The 22902-nt window shown below is 49.1% G+C and overlaps 5 protein-coding genes across 5 annotated transcripts in view; 2 read left to right on the plus strand and 3 right to left on the minus strand.

The window, feature by feature from the left end:
• The first annotated feature begins 362 nt into the window (after window positions 1-362).
• MYCFIDRAFT_201553 (uncharacterized protein) lies at window positions 363-2812 on the plus strand. Its single transcript, XM_007923297.1, has 3 exons — window positions 363-1270; window positions 1361-2105; window positions 2162-2812. The coding sequence occupies exons 1-3, from the start codon at window positions 485-487 to the stop codon at window positions 2230-2232; spliced, it is 1602 nt and encodes a 533-aa protein (XP_007921488.1). The 5' UTR covers window positions 363-484; the 3' UTR covers window positions 2233-2812.
• Window positions 2813-3297: 485 nt separating this feature from the next.
• Window positions 3298-6597, minus strand: MYCFIDRAFT_88910 (uncharacterized protein). The gene has a single exon (XM_007923298.1). The coding sequence runs from the start codon at window positions 6173-6175 to the stop codon at window positions 3563-3565; it is 2613 nt and encodes an 870-aa protein (XP_007921489.1). The 5' UTR covers window positions 6176-6597; the 3' UTR covers window positions 3298-3562.
• A 250-nt stretch (window positions 6598-6847) lies between these two features.
• Window positions 6848-8626, minus strand: MYCFIDRAFT_209817 (uncharacterized protein). The gene has a single exon (XM_007923299.1). It carries the CDS (start codon window positions 8369-8371, stop codon window positions 7076-7078), a length of 1296 nt encoding a protein of 431 aa, XP_007921490.1. The 5' UTR covers window positions 8372-8626; the 3' UTR covers window positions 6848-7075.
• Window positions 8627-9163: 537 nt separating this feature from the next.
• On the minus strand, window positions 9164-10573 carry MYCFIDRAFT_185145 (uncharacterized protein; the record flags this gene model as incomplete). Its single annotated transcript, XM_007923300.1, has 2 exons — window positions 9164-9225; window positions 9334-10573. 2 exons carry the CDS (start codon window positions 10571-10573, stop codon window positions 9164-9166), a joined length of 1302 nt encoding a protein of 433 aa, XP_007921491.1.
• Window positions 10574-13629: 3056 nt separating this feature from the next.
• Window positions 13630-22902, plus strand: part of MYCFIDRAFT_43987 (acetylcholinesterase/Butyrylcholinesterase) — a gene marked incomplete at both ends in the record, with an annotated part of 16649 nt that continues 7376 nt past the window's right edge. Inside the window, one exon of the mRNA XM_007921777.1 lies at window positions 13630-14037. Coding sequence (XP_007919968.1) covers window positions 13630-14037 — 408 coding nt within the window. The remainder of the gene's footprint in view (window positions 14038-22902) is intronic.

The following is a 22902-nucleotide window of genomic DNA, read 5'->3' on the forward strand; positions in this document are numbered from 1 at the left end:
TAGTAATTAGCCGAGATAATATAGAAAAACAGGGTCTTGGCGGGAAAGACGTAATGGCCCCACCTCGCTTAAACAGATCTGTTAGCAGAATACAGACTACCCGCTTGTGCTCCCTTGCCAGGAGACGGCGCCCTGGCCTGATGCCCCAGGCCCCCGGCCCCCGGCCCCCGGCGCCAAGCTTTGCTCTGCGCATTCATTGGCATTCGGGATTCGGGAAGGGAGCCGTTTTCCGAACGCCAGCCTCGCCACCACCCCAGAAGGCCTGAGCCTGAGGCCAACGCCTGCCCAACGCGCTAAGTGAGCTGCGTGAAGCCGAAGCCGTTCAATCTCCTTTCCTTTCTGCTTCTCCCTCCCTTCCACCACCATTGCTGAGTACGTCAGCGAGACGTGCAACCAGCACGCCGCCGACCTCCCTTTCTCGCCGTCGCGCCCGACTTGGGCCATTCCATTCTCGATTCCTGCTATTTTGACACATCACCCAACCATGAGGTTACGAAAGGCATCACCGCTGCTCCTGCTTCTCGCCCCGTCCCTGGTCACCTCCGCCAACCCGCCCAGACGAGCAGACGGGACAGAGGTTCTCAGCAATGATGACATATTGGCTCTAAATCACGCGTCGAAGCCCACGCCGACAACCGACGGCGCGGCATTGGATGAAGCTGCGGCGAATGCGGCAACAAAGCCAACGAGCACAAGAAAATACGTGGGCACCGAAGATGCGCCTGTAGATGGCTTGGACGGCAAACCGCATGCTGGCCCCTTCGTAGACAGACCTGCTGAGGATGGTCGAACGAAGAAGGAAAATGCTGCCGACTCAGCCCCCAAAGCAGTTCCAACATCATTGGAGAGGTTTGGCTCGCAGGAAATTCCCGAGAGAAATGACGGCGTCATGAACGACGATACAAGGACACCGCCGAAGAAGGGCACTACGGGCACAGAGGGCGGTATCAGCGAGAAGGAGAAGGCACGGAAAGAGAAAGAGGGATCGAGTAAAGAGAAGACGCCACAGGAACCAAAGAAGGCTCCTCCCTTGCCGCATAGCGAAGAGAAGCATATTGCGGGATCGAAAGATGGCGCTTCACCAACAGTGAGCAAGCAGTCGCCGATTCAGGATGGTAAGCATTCAACCACCGGAGAGACGGCAACGAAGAAGGCAAGCGGGTATGGCGAGGCTGGCTACTTGTTGGAGAAGCCCACAGATCTGCCAGATAAGCCGCACAACATCCCGCATCCCGAGCCCAAGACGGCGAAGGATGATTTCGGTCCACCAGTCAACCCGGAAGCAGGCAGGGATAAGTGGCTTGTCGACACCATGCCGGACACTGAAGGCAAGACGAATCCAAGACCGCCAAAGTCGAAGTCATCTACACCCGTCGCTTCGAAACCTGTCGAAGAAATGGAATGGCACGAGTGGTTCCACTCATTCGTCCTCTCCTTCACCATGATCATATTTTCTGAGATCGGCGACAAGACCTTCTTGGTCGCAGCTCTCATGGCCATGCGACATGCCCGACTATTGGTCTTCTCTGCCGCCATATCTGCTCTGATCGCCATGACCGTCCTATCAGCCATTCTTGGTCACGCATTCCCGACAATTCTCCCCAAGAAGCTCACCACGCTTGCCGCTGCGATCTTGTTTTTCGTCTTCGGCGCGAAGAGTATGCGAGAAGGTTTGGCAATGGATAAGGACGCCGGCATTGGTGAGGAAATGCGCGAGGTGGAAGCCGAGCTCGAAGAGAAGGAGCACACCATGCGGCGCAAATCTAAGGGCTCCATGTCTGCATATGAGCTCGAATCAGGACGAGGAAGAAAAGGTGAGCTTTCGCCGCCGCTCAGCAGGTCGCCAAGTCCACCCAAGAGACAAGGCGGGCTATCAGGACTCACGAATCTGCTCAGTCTGGTCCTAAGCCCAGCGTGGGTGCAGACATTCATCATGACTTTCCTTGGAGAATGGGGTGATAGAAGTCAGATCGCCACGATTGCAATGGCAGCTGGTCAAGATTACTGGCTGGTGACGCTTGGTGCAATTCTCGGTCACGCATGCTGTACTGGACTGGCAGTCATCGGAGGCAGAGCGCTCGCGGGCCGGGTGTCGATGCGTGTTGGTAAGCATAGTCTCGTCTTTCATGTTCAAACTCAGGCTAACAATCCCTTCTCTCAGTCACCATCGGCGGCGCCGGCGCTTTCCTTGTCTTCGGCTGCATATACCTTTACGAATGCCTCACGGAGTAAATTCACCCTCCAAGCGCCGAATCGGCGCCATCCCTTTAATCCTGGTACTCTGAATCGCAGTTTGGCACACAATCCTCCTCCCGCGACTTCCAATCCGGCCATCCCCGCCTCTCAGCCCAAGGCATATTAGACGACAGCGCAGCATTTGATATGGGTCGAGACTCAGCGATACCGATACCGACATTGAGCAATCGGACTTTTTCTGGACATGTGATTTATAAGAACCCAATCGATACGAATACACACAATTGTAACTTACTCGGCCCAAACACGGTGCGAAGATACGAACAAACAGATGATAAGAGTTCCAGTCATGCATGGAGGACGTAGCGAGGAGTTTAGTTATATGGGTCAAGCGAGCGAGGCGCAATTCTTCCTTCTGTGTGGATGTAACTGGGATGGGAAAAATTTCCGGTGCGGACGAGCGAGTGCTGGGGTTTTCTTGCATAGGACAGGGCAGGACAGAGGGGGATTAATGGACTAGCGCAGATCAAAAGAAGGAAGGAGGAAGGAAGAGATCGTCGATGTGTGTACGGCGGTAAGGTCGCGCTACAGAGAGTTCAAAAATTCCAATCTTGAGAGACACCAGCGTGGAACACTTTCTTCATTGTCTCTTCTTGTTTTGACTTTGACCTTGCTTTTGCCTACTCTTGACGATTTTAATACGATTCACAGCTATACGTCTACGTCTACGTCTACGTCTACGTCTACGTCTAGAGGTTAGGGTTAGGGCTAGATAAGGTTTACAGAACTCTTTTCATTTCTCTCTCAGACATTATTATGTCTCGAGTCGCAAAAGTTTTCATTTTTTTTCTTAATAATAATAATAGTCTCACGAGTCACGATTGTCGCGCGCGATATGATGCTATTATATAGGGTTTCTCGAAAATTACATTTCAACCAACCATGTAAAAAAGAAAAAAAAAATTAGAAACTCTTCATAAAGGCTGAGGCAGCAGAGCATAACAGCCTAGCTGGCCCACAAGGAATGCAAAAAAAAAACCAAAGATCGCATATCTGCGAGGACGAAGACGTGCCAAATTGTTCCAACGAACGGGAATTGATGTTCAAAAGCTGATACTGATACTTTCTCTGCATTGCATACCTACAATCTCTCTCTCTCTCCCATCTCCCATCTCTTCTGCTCCTCCCTCTCCCCCTCCCCTCTTTCTCTCGTTACTCATCTCACTCAGCCATGCGTGAAAATGGACTCCTCTTTGCCCATGCCATGCCGGGTCTAGTAAAGAAACTACAAGGTGTGAAAGAATGAACCGATTCGCTCGCCTTCCCTTTGGTACGCCGATGCTGTAGTCATGAAAAGAACCTTCCTTCATCTCAACTCAGTCTCCCTCCGATCGCCATGATGATGATGCAAAATCTTCACGCTATGATGTTCCTTGAAATCCGAATCATGCTGGTGGTGCGTACGGGTCGGGACCGGCGTAATTTCATCCCCATACGCGGGAGAAGCGGGCTCAACATATACAGGCGGAGGGGCGGAACTACTAGATTCTCCACTGTCGCCTCTCGAACGATTGCCATCGATGTGCACGGGTAAAGCGACAGGGGATCCCGTGGGAGAAGGTTCTTTCACGTCTTCTTCGGCTTTTGAGGGGGCGTGTTCGATGTGTTGTGATGTGTCGGCTCCAGCTTTGTCCTCGTCGACCATTGCTGCTAAGGAGCGGAAGTTGAACATGGATTCTCCTGTGTGGGCGCCCAGGGGTGTGCCAGATCGGCTGCCGTCGATTTGCGGTGCGCCTGCTGTCACGTCTATGCCACTAGCAGCCCCGGAAGGCACGCTCAAATCGCCGCCTCTGAGACTCGATGGAGCTGAGTCAACGAAGGACGATGCCGCAGATGACACATTGGAGGTCTCACGCAGATGTACTGTCCGGTAGGGGGCCAGTATGGGAGCACCTCCCAGATTTGCTCGAGATGCTTCGAGATGCCGCTGCGCGTCTGCTGACGATGTCGATGGGTGAGGGGCGTGTCCTGGACTGGCTGATCTGTTCAGTGTCGAGGTCGGCTCGCTCAGCGGGTTGAATCCTGCGAAGTCCTGCACCGGCTGCTTGCCCTTTCCTTGAAGATATTCCTCTGGTATCGGCGGCTGGGCGCCAAGATTACTGGTCGACCGCGCCATGCTCGTACTGGCCCACGTGCTTGTGCTATCATTTGTGCCCACGTGGTAGAGAGAGCCGCCTGCATTCTTCTTGGCAAGCTTTTCCTGCTTCTTCTCTTCTTTCCTCGCATCTTTTGCCTTCTTCTTCGCGTCCTTTGCCGCTTCCTTCTCTGCCTTGCGCGTGCGCTCTTCTTCAGCTGCCAGACTGAGTCGAATGGCCTCCATCATCATGAGTTCCTCGAGGTCTTCGACACGCCCTCGTCGCGAGCTTCCGCGACCTCCCACAAGATCTCTGCTGCTACCATCGCCTTCCTGAGGTGTGGCACTATCACTGGCATTTGGAGTCTCGACAAACAACGTCCTACGTCGTCTGCCAATCCCAAACCCGGTGCGGAACTGACCATCACCTTGATTCCCAAGAACGTAGGCAGCATTGTGTAACGCGGTCGCAGCAGCAGACCTCCTCAGCGCGTGTGCGCGTGCATCAGCCAGCTTCTTGGCCCAATCAGGTCTCACCATGTCAGTCGTGATGACTTTCGGGTCCTTCGTTGAGAGAGATGTGGCTCGCCGTCTGGTAGGTCCAGGGGAAAGAGACGTAGATGATGACATTGGAGAGGTCGGGTTGTTCGGTAGATTTTGATGCGCATATGCGAGGCCACGTCGGAAGGATGGAGGATCGTATGTCACGCCAAATTCAGGTGTGACGCAAAACGGACATGCGGCCACTTCTGACACAAGCATCTCAGCTTCTTCCTCCGGCGGTCGTTGTTGTCCTGGTTGCTCATGCTCTGGCGGGTGTGGATCGGGCCTCTTTATTTGGACAAAGCATTCTGAGCATATGGGTTGGTCACAACACCGGGTTCTGTTCAGAAATGGCGGGTAGTACATAAAGCAGATAGGACATTCGGAGGCATCCTTGTAGAGATAAGCTTCCAGCGGCTGGCCATTGATGTATGGGTCGTTTGGTAGTCGTATTTCCTGCGGCGTGAGATCTGGCGACTGACTCTTGTTGCCGGTGGCTAGGGAAGCCAGAGTCTTCGCCCTTCCCCGAAAAAGCTGCGAACCGGTGGAGGTCGGACTCGTTGGTGACGAAGGGCCGGAGCTGGTGCTGAATGCAGGATGTGATGCTGAGAGCAGGCCCGACGTCTCAGATTGGTATGACTGTGACCTTGCACCAATGGGTACTGTCAAGCTGTTGATATTAGCATCAGATGCGCGGGCGTTGAAGGAAGCCTGAGATTCCGTCCGGGCCATCTCTGGAGGCACTTCATCTGCAGCAGGTATGGGCAATCCTCTCGCAGCCGCAAAGAGTTGTGCTTCCGTCCAGCTTTCGTCATGATCGTTGAGGCCTTTCCAGAACGGAGCCAGCCTGCGCTCGATCTGGAACTGCCTGACCAAAGGTTTGCTGAAATCCTCTGGCCCAGTATAGACGCCCACTGTCACGAGATATCCTCCATCCACATGCTCTTCCCGCATACTTCGCTCTCTCTCTTTCAGCCTCGCCTGTCGTTCTCTTTCCGCCCTCCGCGCCTCACGTTCCTGTTTCGTCTCCCGCGGCCGTTCGGGCTGGGCAGCCTCATCATCTCTATCCCGCGCTCGGCCAATATGCAGAAACGACAGATCATTCCGACTCGCTCTCGCGCTCGCATTGCCATTATTCCTGGCGCCGTATATGCGTCCGGCAAGTCGTTCGCCAGGGGTGGGCTGATGTTGTGAGGTTGGAGAAGCTTGGCTTGGTGTAGGCTGTTGCGCAGCACCGCTTGCATTCCTGATGCTACTGGGCCGCGACGACTTCCGCTCGTCTTTCGAAGAGCTGTTCCCCATGTTGCCGTGCCAATCCGGCGTCTCTCTCAGCCAGTGGAGGTGATATGGGCGTGATGCTCGCTACTGTGCCCAACGGCGCGCTATTCGCGGTAGCATTGAGCTACGGGCGGAGTGATCATATAACGTCGTCAAATCGTAAGGCAGCTGTTTGCCCTTCCCTGTGCTCGTGCTCGTGCTCGTGCTTGTGAGAAGACCAGCAAACGGTCACAGTGTGCACGGAGGAGATTGAAGGGGGACCGAGCGGCAGTGGGTAGCAGATCAGCCTTCAAGCTTGCGATAAGGCTTGACGAGGAGCAAACAGCAGCACTCCGCCAGCGCTGTCCATCGCCTTGATGTTGGGTGGTGATGAGATGGTGTCACTGCCAGAGCATAAGCCTCCAGTTTGGGCGGCGCAAAGTGATGAGTGCTGGCGTGGAGCATAAGCCGGCGCGTACGGCACGGCTAGACCAAGGCATGAGGAGGTGCATCACCACCAAGCCAAGCGGAAAACCAAGACCAAGCAATGCAAGCAAGCAAGCTCCACTCTCGGCAGAACTCACTCTTCGCTGCTTGTTCCTGGTCGGGGCCCGCAGTCCGCACGGAGGAGCACGCACACGCACACGCGCGCCGATCATCTCATCTGATCGTGCATCTGGTGGAAATCCTTTGATGATTGCGTGAGAAATCGTCATTCCTATTATTGCCCACAGCGAGCTCATCATAGTCGTTTCATCCTCTATAATAACGATGAGAATAGCTCCGTCTCTCTCGCTCAAACATGCGAAGACACGCTACATGGCACAGGCCCTCCCCCAGCCCGACCGCCCTCTACACGAATCGCACATTGCCGCCCCATCTTCGCTTTCTTGCATGCATACATGTTCAGCCTGTCCACCTCCACCCGTCACCTCTCTGTCTTCTCTATCGCAGAGCCAAGCGCTGTGTGTCCCCTGGAGGACCGGGTAACTCATCGGGTTGCGGGCTTTGCGCAGGCGTCCACGGCGAATTCGCGGGCGCATTCGCACCGGGCTCGAGATATGTGCCCTGCTTTTTCGCACGTCTATTCACAAACCCTGGCCCAGGAGACTCCCAAGTGTAGTCGAGATAGGCGTCAAGATGTTCTTGGATACCGTCTGCCAGGATTGCCACTGCTTTCTGTCGATTCAAGCTCCATTCGTGGTCGCGCTTCCATCGTCCAGCGAGGCGTGCCGTCTCGGCGCCTCCATCTAGTCCGTCCAGGATTGATCGCCAAACGCACATAGTCTTGTGCAATTCGCTTTCTTTGCTCACACCCATCACACTCACGCCCAATCGCGCACCGCGGAATCGTTCGTTCTCCTCAGGCTGCCAGGGCACTCCAGATGCGGGATCGCCTCGCGACCCCACCGAAGCACCAATCTTCAGCCAATTCTCCAGTGCATATCGGATCGCAATGACTTCGAGCTTCTCGTCGTGTCTGTCGCAGAAGTCGCTAGCGCGCTTGACTGCGGCTCGCAATTCATTGCTGGCAGGATGCCAGTTGCCCATGCTGCCGATTGGTACACCTTCTCGTCGAAGCAGACCCATTCCAAGCGGAGAAGCGTTCGGCACAACATCTACACCCGCCTCACGGAGCTGATGAATTCCTTTTGTCGCCAGCAGCTGGTTTTGTATCGTGAAGTTTGCGTATGACATGACTGCATCCAATGGCTCGCCGGTCTCTCGCAACACCCGTCGCGCGATCGAGCACAACGCGTCCAGTGGGTATCCTGATATGCCAATGTACTTCACCGTGCCTTCTGTATCTCGTATTCTTCGTAATTCGTGGATCGCTTCCATAACTTCATCTTCAGACACAAACTCCACATCGTGACAGTACACCACATCCAAATACTTGGTCTTCAATCGTTGCAGACTTCGCTGCACGCTTTGATATATCCACTCTTTCGAATAGTCGAATTCGTCTGATGCGATGCGACCGCATTTCGTGATCAAGAAGAAGTCGTTTCGGGGGAAGTTATTTCGGATGAAGTCTGTGTCGAGAGCGTCGCCAAGAATGTCTTCTGAAGGGCCATAGTAAGGCGAAGTGTCAAAGGCTTTGATGCCGCATTCGAGGGCCATCTTGACCAGGCCGGCCGTGTCCAATTCATATGGGTCTTTGTTGTATTGGTAGTTGAACGTCGCGGTTCCGAAGATCAGCGGCGGCAGCACGCTGGAGAGGGGGACTTTGGCGGCCATGTTGTTGGGAGGAGAGTTGGAGTGGTCCTCGGGAGAAGTGGGTAGGCAGGGAAACGAGACAATCTTCGAAGCGAGCGAGACAGTAGTCAAGGTCAACAGAGATGCTCACCGCATTGTGGTGGGCAGCAATGCGAGTGTTGAAGTCATGATTACAAGTTAAGCCTACCACCGGTTCCCTTCCAGCGTAAACCCCGGCGCGGCGCGCGCACGCGGCGAAGGAAAATAACTTAGGTGTTGCATAAGGTAATAAGCCGGTTGGGTGCGATAAAAGGTGCAAGATGGAGGCCGAACCGGTTGGGCGATCGATGACGAGCTCTCGGTCTAGAGTGCTTCTAGAAATGCTGCAGAAGGCGCGTCTGCCATTCGACGGCTCATTGGTCACATCTGCCGCTTTGTGCATTTGGTTGTCTTGCATATGCGAGATTCTGCAGGAGAGTCGAGAGCACCGCGGCCGCGATACTTGGGCAGGCCAATTCCCCGTCCGCCTGAGCACATTATTCGTACAGTACAGGCACGAGTCGCGGCCGCTTTAGCCTTTGTGAACTTCGATTGCCTTGCCCTGGCCTTGGCCCTTTTTCCGTATCGATGATCCCTGCTATCAGACCGGCAAAAACCGGTGTTCTTTCGGGGGTGGTAACATAATCCACTCCCCGAGCTCTCCTTCACTTCTTCCAACGACCACCATTTGATCCCAGCATTCACCCCTCTATGTTCGGCCTGTATGCCGTCCATCTCACCTCGAAGAAGCCTAGTGCTACTCACTGAGTGATACGCCGTCTGTAGGAACATCTCTCAGTAGCGAGCATCCATCTCGTCGACATCTTGCATATCTTCCTCATCGCCAACTTCTTGCACTTTGAACGAGTGGCCTGATATTTCTGCCTCTTCTTCACCCTCTTCGTCGCTCTCGCTACTTTCCACCACCTGTGCCACTTTCTCAGCCAAGCTCGTCTGCTTCAGACTCAGGCCTAAATCTCGTGTGTCTTGCGCAGTAACACCGAGCATTCGAGCCTGCTGAGGTGTCAGATCAACAATCTGGGGTGCAAATTCGCCAGTCTCGTCATCTTCATCATAAGCCGTGCTTTCCATTTGCACTTGCTCGCCGTCTTCAAGTTCTAGCACTCCCGAACGAGCATAGTTACCACCGAACTGCCAACCATGATCTTGGCGGAGATACTCCTCAACATCATCGAGCTCGTCAACTACATCTTGCACTCCGGTACCTGTCAACCCTTCGAGACCTTTCCGGAACCTGACAAGTAGTTGCTTGAGCAAGGAGCCGCCTTCGTCGGCGAGATCTATGAGTTCTCCCTCGGCGTCCTTGCAGTGCTGTAGTTGCAGACGTAGTGCCGCAATGGCTTTGATGAAGAAGTCTGGGCTTGTCTGGACCGCGCTCTTGCACGTAAATATCAGAGACAAGATGCGCTTCCACTGCTCGAGGCATGAGAAGTTGCTGAGTGTCAGAAGCATTAGAAAGCAGAACTGCATCTCTCCGATGACCTCGCTCATGTCGCCATCCGTGCAGTGCTGCTCGACGACGTGATTTAACGCCCATGTTCGGTCTTGCGCTGCTTCTGTACGCTCTCGCCCGGTTGCGCCCTCTCGCCACGTCTGCTTCAAGTCAATGGGTAAGAAGTAAAGCTCTCGATCTGCCTGTAATTCTTTCTTGTCGTCTTCGTTAAGCCCAGGAATGTCTTCGATATCTCGTCTTGCCGAGCTGGCCGATGACAAGCGCCATCGTGTCGAGTCGCCACCAGTGATCCGGTTGAGAAGTGCTGCAGTGATAGAAGACGTCAAAATTGGCCAGTCAACGACTTCTTCCTCTGCTTCGTCTTGCGATGCTGCAGTGCTCGTTTGTCGGTATGGAGTCAGTCCTTCCCTCCAGATGCTACCCACATTCGCTCGCCATCGCAACTTCTCAGCGTCATCGGACTCGGCTATCAGCGTTTCCTCCTTTGCATCCCATTTCGCCACAAACAGCGGTGTTTCTCTCGACTCTGTGCGGCCTGGGATGCGAAACCACAGTCCGTGTCGCTCGGAAAATGCTGCACTTGTTCCCGCGAAAGCGAAGTGGAAGCCCGGCGGAAGGTCTTTCACACCGCGAAATCGAGGCGTGACTGTGAAGCTGAGAAGATCGATGCCCGCGAGGGCTGAAGGCGGCAGATCCAGAAGAAGTAGCGCGGGGGTGTTGGCGGATTCCATGATGTCCATGCGTGTTGTGCTGATCGCGGCCACTTGAGAAGTGTGTGAAGTGGTCTGCAACCAAGCCTCAAGTTCACGTTCTCGATACACCTCAGACTTCACCTCCTCCTCACACGTCTTGAGTCTCTCTCGTCCCAGTGGAGAAGTCTCTACCCGCCAGCGTCCTCGACTCCTGTGTGAGCTATGCAGTCTGTCTTTTGCCTCCCGAATAACTCTTCGTCAATGCCAGCAAAAAGGGAATGCCACCTACCTGAGCTTCACGATCAGGCTTCAGGAATAATTTTCAATCCGGCCCGCAACAGGTAACCAGTTGAGCAAAGCACACTGGAGATGGCTTGAAAGGGTCTGAAGGAGCAAAAGATCGTGGACAACTAGGGGATCGAACCCTAGACCTTCCGCAATTAATGTGGTGTAAGATGCAAAGCGGACGCGCTACCACCTGAAGAGAGGTGTTAACTTAGACGGACATTAATTGGACACGGTTGAGACCGTGTTGACTTACTGCGCCAGATGCCCAAGAGACTTTTCAGCCAATCAGATGCGGCGCTGCAATCTATCTGCCAATATATAGACTGATACTCTGCTGTTGTAGGTGTGAACGGGAGCTCAAGTTTGGTTAGTAATGACAATCGGATCCCGACGGAATCTCACGCCATTCATGGAATCTGCGAAATGAATGGAGTTTGTGGTCAGAGGAAACAGCTGAAGGTACCGTGTATTCAAGCTTAGTCACGTCACTCGGCAACGAATCCTCACGTTCTAGGGCCGAGGGCTCGATGATCCGTCTTCCTACTCAGCCCGGCTTGTGTCGAGAGATCTTCATGCCGGCGTAGAATCGGGATGCCTATATCTGCAGGATCTGAGGCCTAAGAGGTTGAGTTGACCCTTCGCTGCCGTCTGAGATGGAATCACCGCCCTGCAGAACGATGTCATAGCAGAATGCATGGAGGTAGACTATCCCATTTCACTCATCGACCACCACTTCTGCCTGCTGTTTGTAATCGGCAGCATTGCAGAATAGCGACACAGCTTCAGCGCAGTTAATGAATGAGGCGCACGCATTGAGGCCGATACTTCAGATCCGCACGGAAGCACCATGGCCGTGTCTTGCACCCAAATGTCGCAAGGCCACTTCAACAACAGGCCTCGCGCCCAGAGCGGAGCAAATGGCATGCCGTACTTCCACGACAGCGCGACATACATCTCCGTACCCGAGCACTTTCATCAGCAATCGCACTTCCCGCCTCCACCACTGCCGCCGCCTCAGCAGTTTGGAACATATGGCTATCGGCCCCCAATGCCACAACATAATCCGTACAGCTATCAGCAGCAGCAGCATTCTCCCGCTGCACACCATTGGCATTCCCATCCTCCGTTCCATCCTCCGACTTACTCGTCAATAGCTCCCATACCAGAGCAAGCGCCTCCCGTGCCACCCCGACCACCGAAGACTCCAATTGAGCCCACGCCTGATTTCAGCAGTGCACAGCAGCAACGAGCTTCAGCACGTCCGCATTCAGACTCAGTACTCTCACAAACAACCCCTCAAGACTCAAACTCGCTGGCGACATGTGATACATCAGCGGGGCGTCCACACTCATACTCACAGGTATCGACAATCTCATCAATGATTGAACCTGACCCACTGCCGCCGCATTCAAATCCTCAAGCCCTCACCCAGAGTCAGTCGGTGGCCTTCGAGGATAGCTGTCCAATTCCACCGGTGCGACTCGGCAAAGACGAAGTGTGGGACTCTCGATCTGGATTTGCGATGTTCTTGATAACTCGAGAAGCAGCTCATATGCCATCATTCCTTTCTACAAAGCCGCTCCTAACCGTGACGCGGCTATCCACCAACGTACCCATGGGACACATCAAGTTTCATTCAATGCTGAGCTCAGACATTGAATTGACGATCAATGGTCGGGAGACGACTATATCCCACTCTATCTTACACAACCGTTGGGCGTTCCGGAGCACGACTTGCCCGAACCAGGACGAGAAATGGTACTGGTCCAAGGATAAGAAGACAGGTGGCGCGAAACTGGAAGATAATAAGAAGAAGGGAAGAGTCTTGGCGAAGATGAATGGCGATCTTCTCACTTTTGAAGCTGGCCGCATGAGCGACTCGAATTATGAGGAGATCTTGCTGTCGGCCGTGGCGATGGCAGAAGCTGCCCGCCGCGCAAGCAAAGGGAATGTCACGGATCTTGCTAGTTCGATTGGTGAGCTTGCAAGTAGCGCTGGACATCACGCTGGCCATGGCGGTGGAGGGTCGTAACCGCCACACTCGGCAAAAGCTGGACTGCCACCGGGCTCGAAATCCCTTCACTGGTTTTTGATCTCATGAGCCGGCAAAGCGATCTTCCTTCTCGAAACATACCATGATGGTGCTGGATGCCAAGAACCATACGCCATTGGTGGAAGCCGTTAAAAGAGGCCGAATGAGCACTGCGAGTGCAGGCATGGACAGCAAAGATTGAATCAGTGACGACACTTTCGATTGACATGAATTTTCTCATGTCGATAAACATCGGCTTGGGTTTGAAATACATATCTTCCAGACCCAGAGTGCCGACGTGCTTGCCATGCAGATTGCCGCTTTGACCACAGTCGGCGCTATAATACACCCACGCATGATATTCTCGTCAACATTGCAGGCTTTAGGCAACCCTTGCATCTTCTTGACGCGCTTTACCCATTCAAGGATCAATTCATTTCTCGACACAAGACGCAGCATCTGATGAACGACACTGAGAGGTTATGGGAAGAGGCTTTTTAGGATGAACGGATGATACTAATGGCAGTAAAGTAACAGGTCTCCACTGACCGCCTTATAGGCAAATGCCAAGCCTTTGATCTGGAAAAGTCTTTACCCTACTCCGCTACTTAATACTACACTTTGGCATGACTTCGGGTTGCGCTATATCATTACACCGGGAACAGATGCCCTGGTTGCAAATGAGGGGAAAGTTGAAATGGTACAGCATACATGTATCATCGAATGTCCCAAGGAAAACTCAAGCTTTCAACGATTTCAGCCTTGGCGTTGAACCATGAAGCCCCGATCATGTTACCAGTTCGTGGCGCTATTGTCAATTGCTCAAAGCAAACCTCTGCATCACAAAGATGACAGTCTGTTGATTGAAAAAGACAACTTCGCTGTCCAAGGCACAATCTGGCCGAATAATTCTGACGTACAGTTCTTCGGCAACATACCTTACGCCGAACCCCCTCTAGGAGAACTCCGATTCCGCCCTCCGGTTACAAAGTCTGCAAGCTCGGAAGTCATCAATGGCACCTGGTTCGGTCCCTCCTGCATTCAATACAGCAACGGCGAAAAGACAGTCTACACCGAACTCCTTCGCGGCTTCCTGCTCTCACCCGGGCAATCTCAAAGCGAAGACTGCTTAACCGTCAACATCTGGAGACGCAAAGATGCTCGAGCCGGCGACAATCTCCCCGTCATGACTTGGAGTGTGTGTCCAGGTGTCAGGGTCCATCACGTGCCTGATGCCTGAGGCTGCAACTGCTACACTTCATCTTCGGACTTCCAGATAGATTAGTCCTTCTTCCTAATTACATTAGTTACATCAAGTGGTTATGAGCCCCCTGCGTTTCTAACGCATTCTATACGTGTTCTAATAGTCAATCCGACTACTACGTAGCTAGCGCCTATTACTAAAAATTGCGCTAATACTAATATCGTCGCCGCTACCCTCGCCGCTCTCGAGTATTCTAGTAGGTGCTAGTCCGACTCGAGTCGGTTACTATCCGTGTTAGCTATCCGCTATACTAGTTCCTAACAATAGTGTCGGCTATCCGCTATACTAATATAATATAGGCGCGCCTATCGGCGGCCTCTTAAGACAAGTCTATAGTCTCTTTCTATATAGCCGTCGCTGTCCGTAATAGCTCCTCCTACAACTACTAACGCTTATATAAGCAACATTCCTAAGCTAAAGAATAAGGAGAATTATCTAGCATAGGCCTACGCCGCTAAAGGCGCCCTTAAAGGTATATCGGTCTAGCGCTATATATAAGGCACCCGCTAGCGACCCCTTACTAAGGCATCTAGTAAGACTTCTAAAGAGTTTAAAGACCGCTAAAATAAATGGGACTCTAAAGATTAAACAGCACGTACCTAGATCTTTGCTAATTGTATTAGTAACATTTAATAATTACTACTTAGTCTGTCTATATCCTAGGAAGTATAGGACTTCCTTAAGAAGAAATACACTAGTAAAGGTAGGTCTACTAAATTCATGCTCTACTAGGAATATATTACCCTTCGGTATAATAGCAAGGACATTAAGAAGTTCTGCAATAATTATAAGAAGAAGCTTAGTGCCTTAAAGGATACTAAATTAGCTATTAGCTAATACTAGGCTATCTACATATTTATTATGTAGATCTCTCTATTCTACGAGGCTTTCGTATAGATGCGCCGAGAGCAGATACGCGCCTCCGAATATACTATTAATAATAGCACCCTTAATAACATTATTAGCGCGTTGCTTAATAAGAATGTGGCTTAACTGAACTAGGCCTAGTATAGTAGCTTCTTCGGTCTTTAACGCTAACTACAACAGCAAGGTAGTAATAAGGTAACTCGAACTATAGCGGTCGTAGTAGCCGCGGAAATAGCAACAATAGTCGTAGTCGTAGTAGAAACAACTAGAATAGTTATTAGTCTAACCGTAAGAAGTGCGCCTATTATTAGGGGTCGCACCCTTCTAACCGCTGCTATACTAAATATCCTTATCTAAAGGAAGAAGACCGACTGCGTCGTAAATAGCAGAAGGCTGAGAAAAAGGGGGTGCAGTAGCAATAGCAGCAGCGTAGACTAACTGCTTAGCAACAGCAGTAGCCGCTATCTAGTTAGAATAGTGCTTAGGGGCTATATGCGGCTAATGCTACCCCGGGGGTGTTATTAGACCTAAATAACAACTACGCCTTTACTATAAGCACTATAGTTACCGTTAGCGACTAGGTTTCTATAGCTCTTACTGCTAGCACTCGTACTACTAATTAGGTTGTCGACTTAGGTACTAGCATATATATAGTTAACGACCCTTTATTGCTTATTAAATATAAAGGCTGTTGCATTCCTGTCCGGTTTGGTAGCAACACGAAGCACGCTACGATAGTCGGAATGGCTTAGACTAAGGTAGTTAATAAGCGTAGTATAAGCAGCATAAAGTTGTCTAATACGCTATATATACTAGGTCTAGCAGCTAACCTCCTATCTACTAAGAAGCTTGCTAACAAGGGCTGTTTCTATCGGAACGACAAGCGCGTGCTGTTTACTGTTGTTAACGGCTCGGAGGTTACTGTTGCTTAAACATACCGAAAGAATAGTCTCCCCTATCTGCATATACCAACCTCTAGTCCGGATAGCTAGGTTGTTACGCTTCTGTCGAAGAAGGGGGTACCGATAGGTACGATAGAAGAGTGGCATCTGCGATATAGCTATATCTATTATCGCAAGCTGTTACGAATAGAAGCTAAGGGTTAGATTGTTATTACTAGCACTAGCAACAAGAACGACTTCCGCAACTGCATTGCCTATCGAATAGCTATATTATATAAGGAATACAATCGGCTGCTACGCGTACGACTATCTACAATCTATTACATTGTTTGTATAGATGTAGTTACTATCACCAATCCTAGTCTATTATAGGAGCGCTATTTTACACTATTTATATACGCTAAGTTAGGTTATCGATACGAATATGCTAGCTTACTAAAGTTAGGGGCTGTAGTAGCAATTAAGGATTACCGTATACACGTCCGTATACAAACTAGCTATTCGATCCCGATCTACTACCTCGATAGAGGGGGTAAGTATAGCGGAAATTAGCTGTTAAGCTAGGCTCGTGATTAGGGCATTGTACTACAGGTTATAGCTCCTTATTCTTCTACTTAGAATAGTCTAGCTAAGGTTAGCAATTATATCGTATATACGACCGCTCGGAAGATAATGCTTTATGCTAATTTGCTAAAGGCCCTGTAGCTATATGCAGTTACTACTGCTATATAGGTTCTTAATATTACTCCTAGAAACTTAGAAGGTCTTAGCCCCTATACTATTGTAGCTAGGGAGCTTAATTAGTCTCGGAAGCAGCTACGCCTTTAACACCTTCGAGCCTATAGCTATACTGCTGTTATATATAATTACGGAGTTGCTCGTAGAAAGAAGATAGATAGTAGAGGCCTTGTTAGCAAGCTAGTCGGCTATACTAAGGACTTAGCAGACTTAGGAAAATATATAATTTACCTCCCTAACTAGTATAAGGTTATTCTATTAAAGGATATCCAATTTATTGAGACGGCTAATAAGCTGTTGCTTCTAGAGGGCATGAATCTATACGCTAATCCTAACGACCTAGCTGAAAACGAGTTTGTTACACTCGAGTCTATTATGCCGGCTCTGTTTAATTCTATAAGCAACGAGGCACCGTCGCTATAGGAAGCCGCTAGTGTAGTCTAGCAGCTTCTAGCCTAGCAAGAAGAACCTCTAGACGAGCCTGCTTAGGACATAGAGGTGACTAATAAGGTCGCTAGTCCGTTGCTACTCGACGATGACCTGCTAGACATTTAACTACTAGCTTCAAGTAATAAAGATAGCTTTTAGTTAGCCGAGGAAGAGCTAGCATATAATCTAAACGCTAAGAAGGGCGAGCCTAGCTAGCTGCCTAAATTTGAGCGACTAGACAGCGTTAGTAGTCGTTCTATACGCAAGACATAGAGCAACAAGAGCGCTCGTAAACTGCTATATAGTTATCTAGCCGATATAGGCGCTCTCTATCGCAAAGAGCGCCGCACCCTTACTAACATGCCTATAGCCTATATAAAGGGCTTTATAGCCGCCTACTATATTGCTAAACAGAAGCCTAACGATACTATTCCAATTCCGAAGAGCTTCAAGGCCGCTAAGGAATTACTATACTAGCTATAGTAGAAAGAAGCTTGTAAGGCTAAATACAAGTTACTAATCGACAACTATATATAGGTTTATATATCTCGGTTAGAGGTGCTAGAAGGCAGGAAAGTTGTCCGTAGCCGATAGGTCTTTACTATTAAGCGAGACGCTAATAGCAATATAAGCCGTTTTAAGGCTTGTTAGGTCGTCCGTAGCTTTACACAAGTTAAGGGACAGGATTATAATGAGACCTATACGGCTATTACTAAGCCTTGCACGCTTCGAGCCTTGTTTGGTCTAATTGTATACTATAACCTAGAGGCTAAGTAGTACGATATTCTAACTGCCTTCCTTAACGTACTTATCGGGGATAAGCATAAGATCTACGTCGAGCAGCTATATAGCTTTAAGGACCGTAGTAGCAAGGGCATGGTTTGCCTATTGCTAAAGGTACTATATAGTCTAAAGCAGTTACTAATGCTATAGTATAAAGAGCTTCGGAAGTACTTAAAGAGCCTAGACTTTGTACTAATAATAACTAACGTATATATATTTAAACACGTTGTTAGCGGCTCGATTATCGTTATCTACGTCGATAATATAATTATTATCGCCTACAGCCTATTAGCACTAGAAGCCGTTGCTTAGATGCTAAAGGACCGATTTAATATACGAGAACTTAGTAACCTGTACTACTATCTCGGCATGCGGATTATCCGTAACCGCAACTAGCGCACTATCTATATCGTTTAGGATGCCTATCTAAATAGGCTTAGTAAGAAATATAGTATACGTAGCCGTATCGGTCTAGCTACTCTAATAGCGCCTCGATACGTTAAGACATCGATTTAGCGTACACCTAAAGGCTATATAGCTAGTGCCGCCTTTAAGACTCAATATTAGGAGGGTGTTAGTAAAGCCCTCTAGCTAGCTATAATTATACGACCTAATGCTTGCTATACTATAGGCCTATTATTACGATTTATCTCTAACCCTACTAAAGAGTATTATACCGCACTCCTTTAGCTAATTAAGTACCTAGTTAGTACCCTCAGTCGTAGTATGCGCTTCTAAGGCACATAGAACGATAAGCTCAACTTTGCTAGATACTGTAATGCCTTATAGGCTAATAACCTAGTTACTCGTCGCTCTATAGGTAGCTTCTACTTCACTATTGTAGGCGGACCTCTATTATATAAGTCCGGTCGCTAGACGCTTGTTATACTGTCGTTAACTGAAGCTAAGTATGTCTAACTTACTATAGGGGCTAAGGAAGCAGTTGCCTTAGCTCGTTTATTAAAGGAAATTAGCTATAAGGGCTATATTCTTCTAGTTACGCTCTACGAGGACAATTAGTCCGCTATTGCTATTACTAAGTCGACTAGCATTAATAGCCGCACGAAGCATATAGATGCTCGAGTCTACTATATCCGAGAGAAGATTGCTAATAGTTCTATTATAGTCTAATAGGTTAGTATATATAATTAGATAGCCGATAGCTTTACTAAGCCGCTTAACAAGATTAAGTACGGCCGCTTTGTTGAATAACTAAACCTAGTGGATTGCAAGGCCGCTATTAAGAATGCTATAAAGCTAGCTACTAAATACTAAGAAGGGCCTTTGCTACCTCCCATTTAGGCGCTTCGTAGAATACTCGTGTATTATGTAAGAGGAAGCACGTGAAGGACTATAACTAATTAGGTTTAGCGTCGTTCCTCCTATTCTAGCGAAGCGCCTAACGACAAACCGTTCTATCTAGGCTTGGTTGCGGTTACAGGTATACCAACTAGCACTAAATTGACTGAATAGCTTAGCAACTACACACTTTCAGCTTACAAATGTATAAGCGAGGCTCTAGATAATTCAGTAAACAAAATGTTTGTCTATAGTAATGAAACCGTCATTTAAGAAATGTAAAAGTTATAAGCGGGAAACGTGAACTGTTAGTTATAGCTATCCTATTTGTCTATCCCTACTAGATTCACGACTAGACAAACGCTATACCTACGCGACAGCAGAGTGTAGCAGGTCCACTATTCTAGTGCCCTCTAGAACCTCCGCGTATCCTCTTAACTATATTCTAGTTATGCACTTCGCAGCTGCCTAGTAGGGCAAATACGCCTAGCAATCCGCATCTCTTTACTTTACTTCTCGCGCGTAATACGTAAATAGTAGCACGCAGGTACAAAGTTTAAGTGTTGTATAAGCTCCGCTAGCGGTCCGTATATCCGTATCTAGAGTCGAGCCGCCCTTGTTCCGCCCTCGCTGTCGCCGCTAACTCTATCGATTTCGCTAACTTTATCGATTTCGCTAACTTTATCGATTTCGCTAACTTTATCGATTTCGCCGAGCCTATCGACATATAGCAGCAGTAGCGCATATATATATATATCGACAGATCGAGTGCGTACGCGTATACGCAGGTCTAGAATGCCTACTAACGAGTCTAGTAAGCAGAGGCGCTAACGCCGCGAGGCCGAGAAGAAAGAGCGCTAGAAAGCCGCTAGACTCGCACGACAAGAGCTAAACTAGGCGCTATTGCTAGGCCGCGTAGCCGTATCTCGTACGCGCCCGAATTTCGGTGTACTACCTACCTAGCTGCCTTAACTATACTCCGAACTGCCGCGCCATTTCCGCCGTAGAATCGAGAAGATGCCCTAAGAATCTATAGCTCGCATTTAAGAGTTAGTATAGTAGGTAGGCTAATTCAAAGAGACTGTCTAGTTCTAGAGAGAGATTATCGAGAAGGGCCTAACTAAGATCCTCGACCTTAAGCATCCTAGTGCAGGATACGTACCGACATTGCTACAGGTTGCAGTGCTATATACATTGATTTATAGCTAGAACGACGTACTGTTTATCGCCCGTACTAGGGAGGGCAAGAGTCTACTATTCTAGGGCTATACACTATTAACTAGTAAGATCGTAATCTAGTGCACACTACTCAATCGTCTCGGTGCAGAGTAGGCGGCAGCTATAGAGCGTATAGCTAGCTCGTTAAACGGCCTACTTCATGCTATATACATATCTGCAGAATCTAAGAAAATCGATCCTAGAATGTTTAACAATATCCTTAAAGGCCGTATTTAGTATATCCTTCTTAGTCTAGAGCAGATAGCCTCTCCTTAGTTCCTAGCCTTACTAAACGATCTAAAGGTCCGCAAGAAGGTTAGCCTTATCGTCTTCGATAAGTGTTACTTAGTGTACAAATAGGGCGAGCCTTCTAGTTTCCGGAACGAGTACTCTTAAGTCTACTAGGTACGCGACTATCTCCGTATCGACACTAATACCCTACTTACCTCCGCGACAATAGATGAAGAATGTATAGCGTACGTTAAGAAGTATATAAGTCTGCGGAAGGAAGGAGATAGTGCGTTCGAGACTAAGGTTATCCGTAGTAGTATCGATCGGCTAGAGGTAATATATATTATCAAGTTCATCCTAAATAAGCACCTAGGCGACTACGATATGCTATATGTCGTTGTTGACAATGCTATCGTATACCTAGCTGCCGAGGAAGATAGCGAAGAAGTAAGCGTTACAGCTAGAGCGGCTACTCCTTAGAATATGCGGAAGTCTCTAGTTTTTATCGATAGTCGAGGCTATATTAACGACTTTATCGACATTGCCCGCAATTAGTTGATCTATAAGACTAAGGATAACCTAGACCTAACGAAGCGATACTAGTATAGTCTAGGTCCTAGCGTTAATGTAACTCGCACTATCTCGTTCTATACTACGTATATACCGAAGCTAGATTAGGACGATCGATACGATAAGTACTACAAACTAGACTCCGATATTCGATGTATAGCAGCGACTATAGCTGCTAGTATCGGACTAGATGTTCTAGATATTGTCGATATATACTAGTAGAAATTTAACATTACTAGAGATCCCGGAGATCTTTAATAGCGCCTAGGTCGTATCGCCCGCCTCTATATATTAATTACAAAGGAGGGCTTCTTCGATAAGCTACACTTCTATCGTCTACGAGCATTTATCTTTATTCTATATTATGCTAGAGACTAGTTCAAATTGATGCCTCCGGACGCTAGCATACTGTCTATTCTTCTATTAGAGTACGCGGATCGTAGCGGTAGCGGTCGAGGTCGTAGTCGCGGTCGTAGTCGCGGTCGCGGTCGCGGTCGCGGTCGCAGTCGTAGTCGTAGTAGCTATACCGCTAGACCTAGTAGACTGCGCTAAGAGCTTCCTAGTAAGGATGTTAACGGTACTTCTAACTAAGAAGATGATATACGTAGTAAAGCCGGGATAGATGCGAGTAGCGATACTCCCTCTAGAGTTACTACTAGCAATAAGGGCAAAGGCAAAGCAGGCGAGTATTGGAACTCGAAAGAGCTAGAAGCCCGTAAGAAGATCCCGAAGATCTTTATAGGCGCCTTTAATAACTACCTTAAGATCCTAGGTAAGTGTTTACGGATCTATTACTTATTGCCGTTGCTAATACTATAGGCCGCTGCTATCGCGTCGTAATAAACGAGCACTACGGAGAGTATCTATCGTAGTATCTATATCTACTTAGAAAAGTCGCCGATAAGGACTATTGCAATTTCTATAACCCTAACCTAATAGGCAAACTTCCTAAGCCTCCAATTAAGCGCGTTAAGCCAATTAACCTACTAGGCGCTAGTAGTAGGCCCAGCTACGCGCTTCTATATATTAAGAAGTAGTGCTCGGAGAAAATCGATACGACGCATCTACGTAAGAACTAGTTATTCCGCATTCTAGGCAGTTTGTATATGCTAGACAGACTGCTATAGTCTATATCGGACGTATATATACTTGCTCGATCGTATAAAGCTTAGGACGAGCACGTTAGCTTCAATATAGACAAGCTAATAAGGGCTACGCCTAGTCTAGAGGACTAGCAGCACTAAGACGATCTTAAGGAGTTGCTCGGTATCTTAATTAGCATTGCCGAGAAGGTATACGCCGACTAGGAGGCAGCGAAGGCTTAGAAGAAGGCTAAACAGGACGCTACTTAGAAGAAGAAGGAAGAAGCCGCCGCCGCTACCGAGGGACATAGCGAATAAGGCGTAGTAGCAGCCGAGTTAGTTATTGTACCTAACAGTCTAGAACAGATAGCACAAGCGCGGCGGAATCTAGACTAGTCTCTGCGTCGATCTGCCTTTACTAATACCGTTCGCTAATCTAGTATCTAGCTTATAGGCGCTCTATCGTTAGGCGCGGCTCCTAGCAGAGGTAACTCTAGTAATTCTGATTCAGATCAGCCTACTGTATAGAGTAGTGCTCGACCACCGAAGAGGCAGAGGGGACGCCGTAGTCGTGCTACTACTATTTAGTCTTAAGCTTAACTAGGTTCTTCGGAAGCGGGATCTTCTGCCGCTAAATTAAAACGCCACCTAAACCCGGTTATCCA

The sequence above is a fragment of the Pseudocercospora fijiensis genome (genome assembly GCF_000340215.1).
Source record: "Pseudocercospora fijiensis CIRAD86 unplaced genomic scaffold MYCFIscaffold_1, whole genome shotgun sequence".
NCBI lineage: Eukaryota > Fungi > Ascomycota > Dothideomycetes > Mycosphaerellales > Mycosphaerellaceae > Pseudocercospora > Pseudocercospora fijiensis.

What these genes read in the sequence shown, in the direction of transcription:
- MYCFIDRAFT_201553 (XM_007923297.1), top strand. Translation starts at nt 485, where the DNA reads ATGAGGTTACGAAAGGCATCACCGCTGCTCCTGCTTCTCGCCCCGTCC. An exon ending in AGGATGATTTCGGTCCACCA is followed by an intron (nt 1,271 to 1,360) that starts GTCAACCCGGAA and finishes CCAAAGTCGAAG; the next exon opens with TCATCTACACCCGTCGCTTC. An exon ending in CCGGGTGTCGATGCGTGTTG is followed by an intron (nt 2,106 to 2,161) that starts GTAAGCATAGTC and finishes CCCTTCTCTCAG; the next exon opens with TCACCATCGGCGGCGCCGGC.
- MYCFIDRAFT_209817 (XM_007923299.1), bottom strand. Translation starts at nt 8,371, where the DNA reads ATGGCCGCCAAAGTCCCCCTCTCCAGCGTGCTGCCGCCGCTGATCTTC.
- MYCFIDRAFT_88910 (XM_007923298.1), bottom strand. Translation starts at nt 6,175, where the DNA reads ATGGGGAACAGCTCTTCGAAAGACGAGCGGAAGTCGTCGCGGCCCAGT.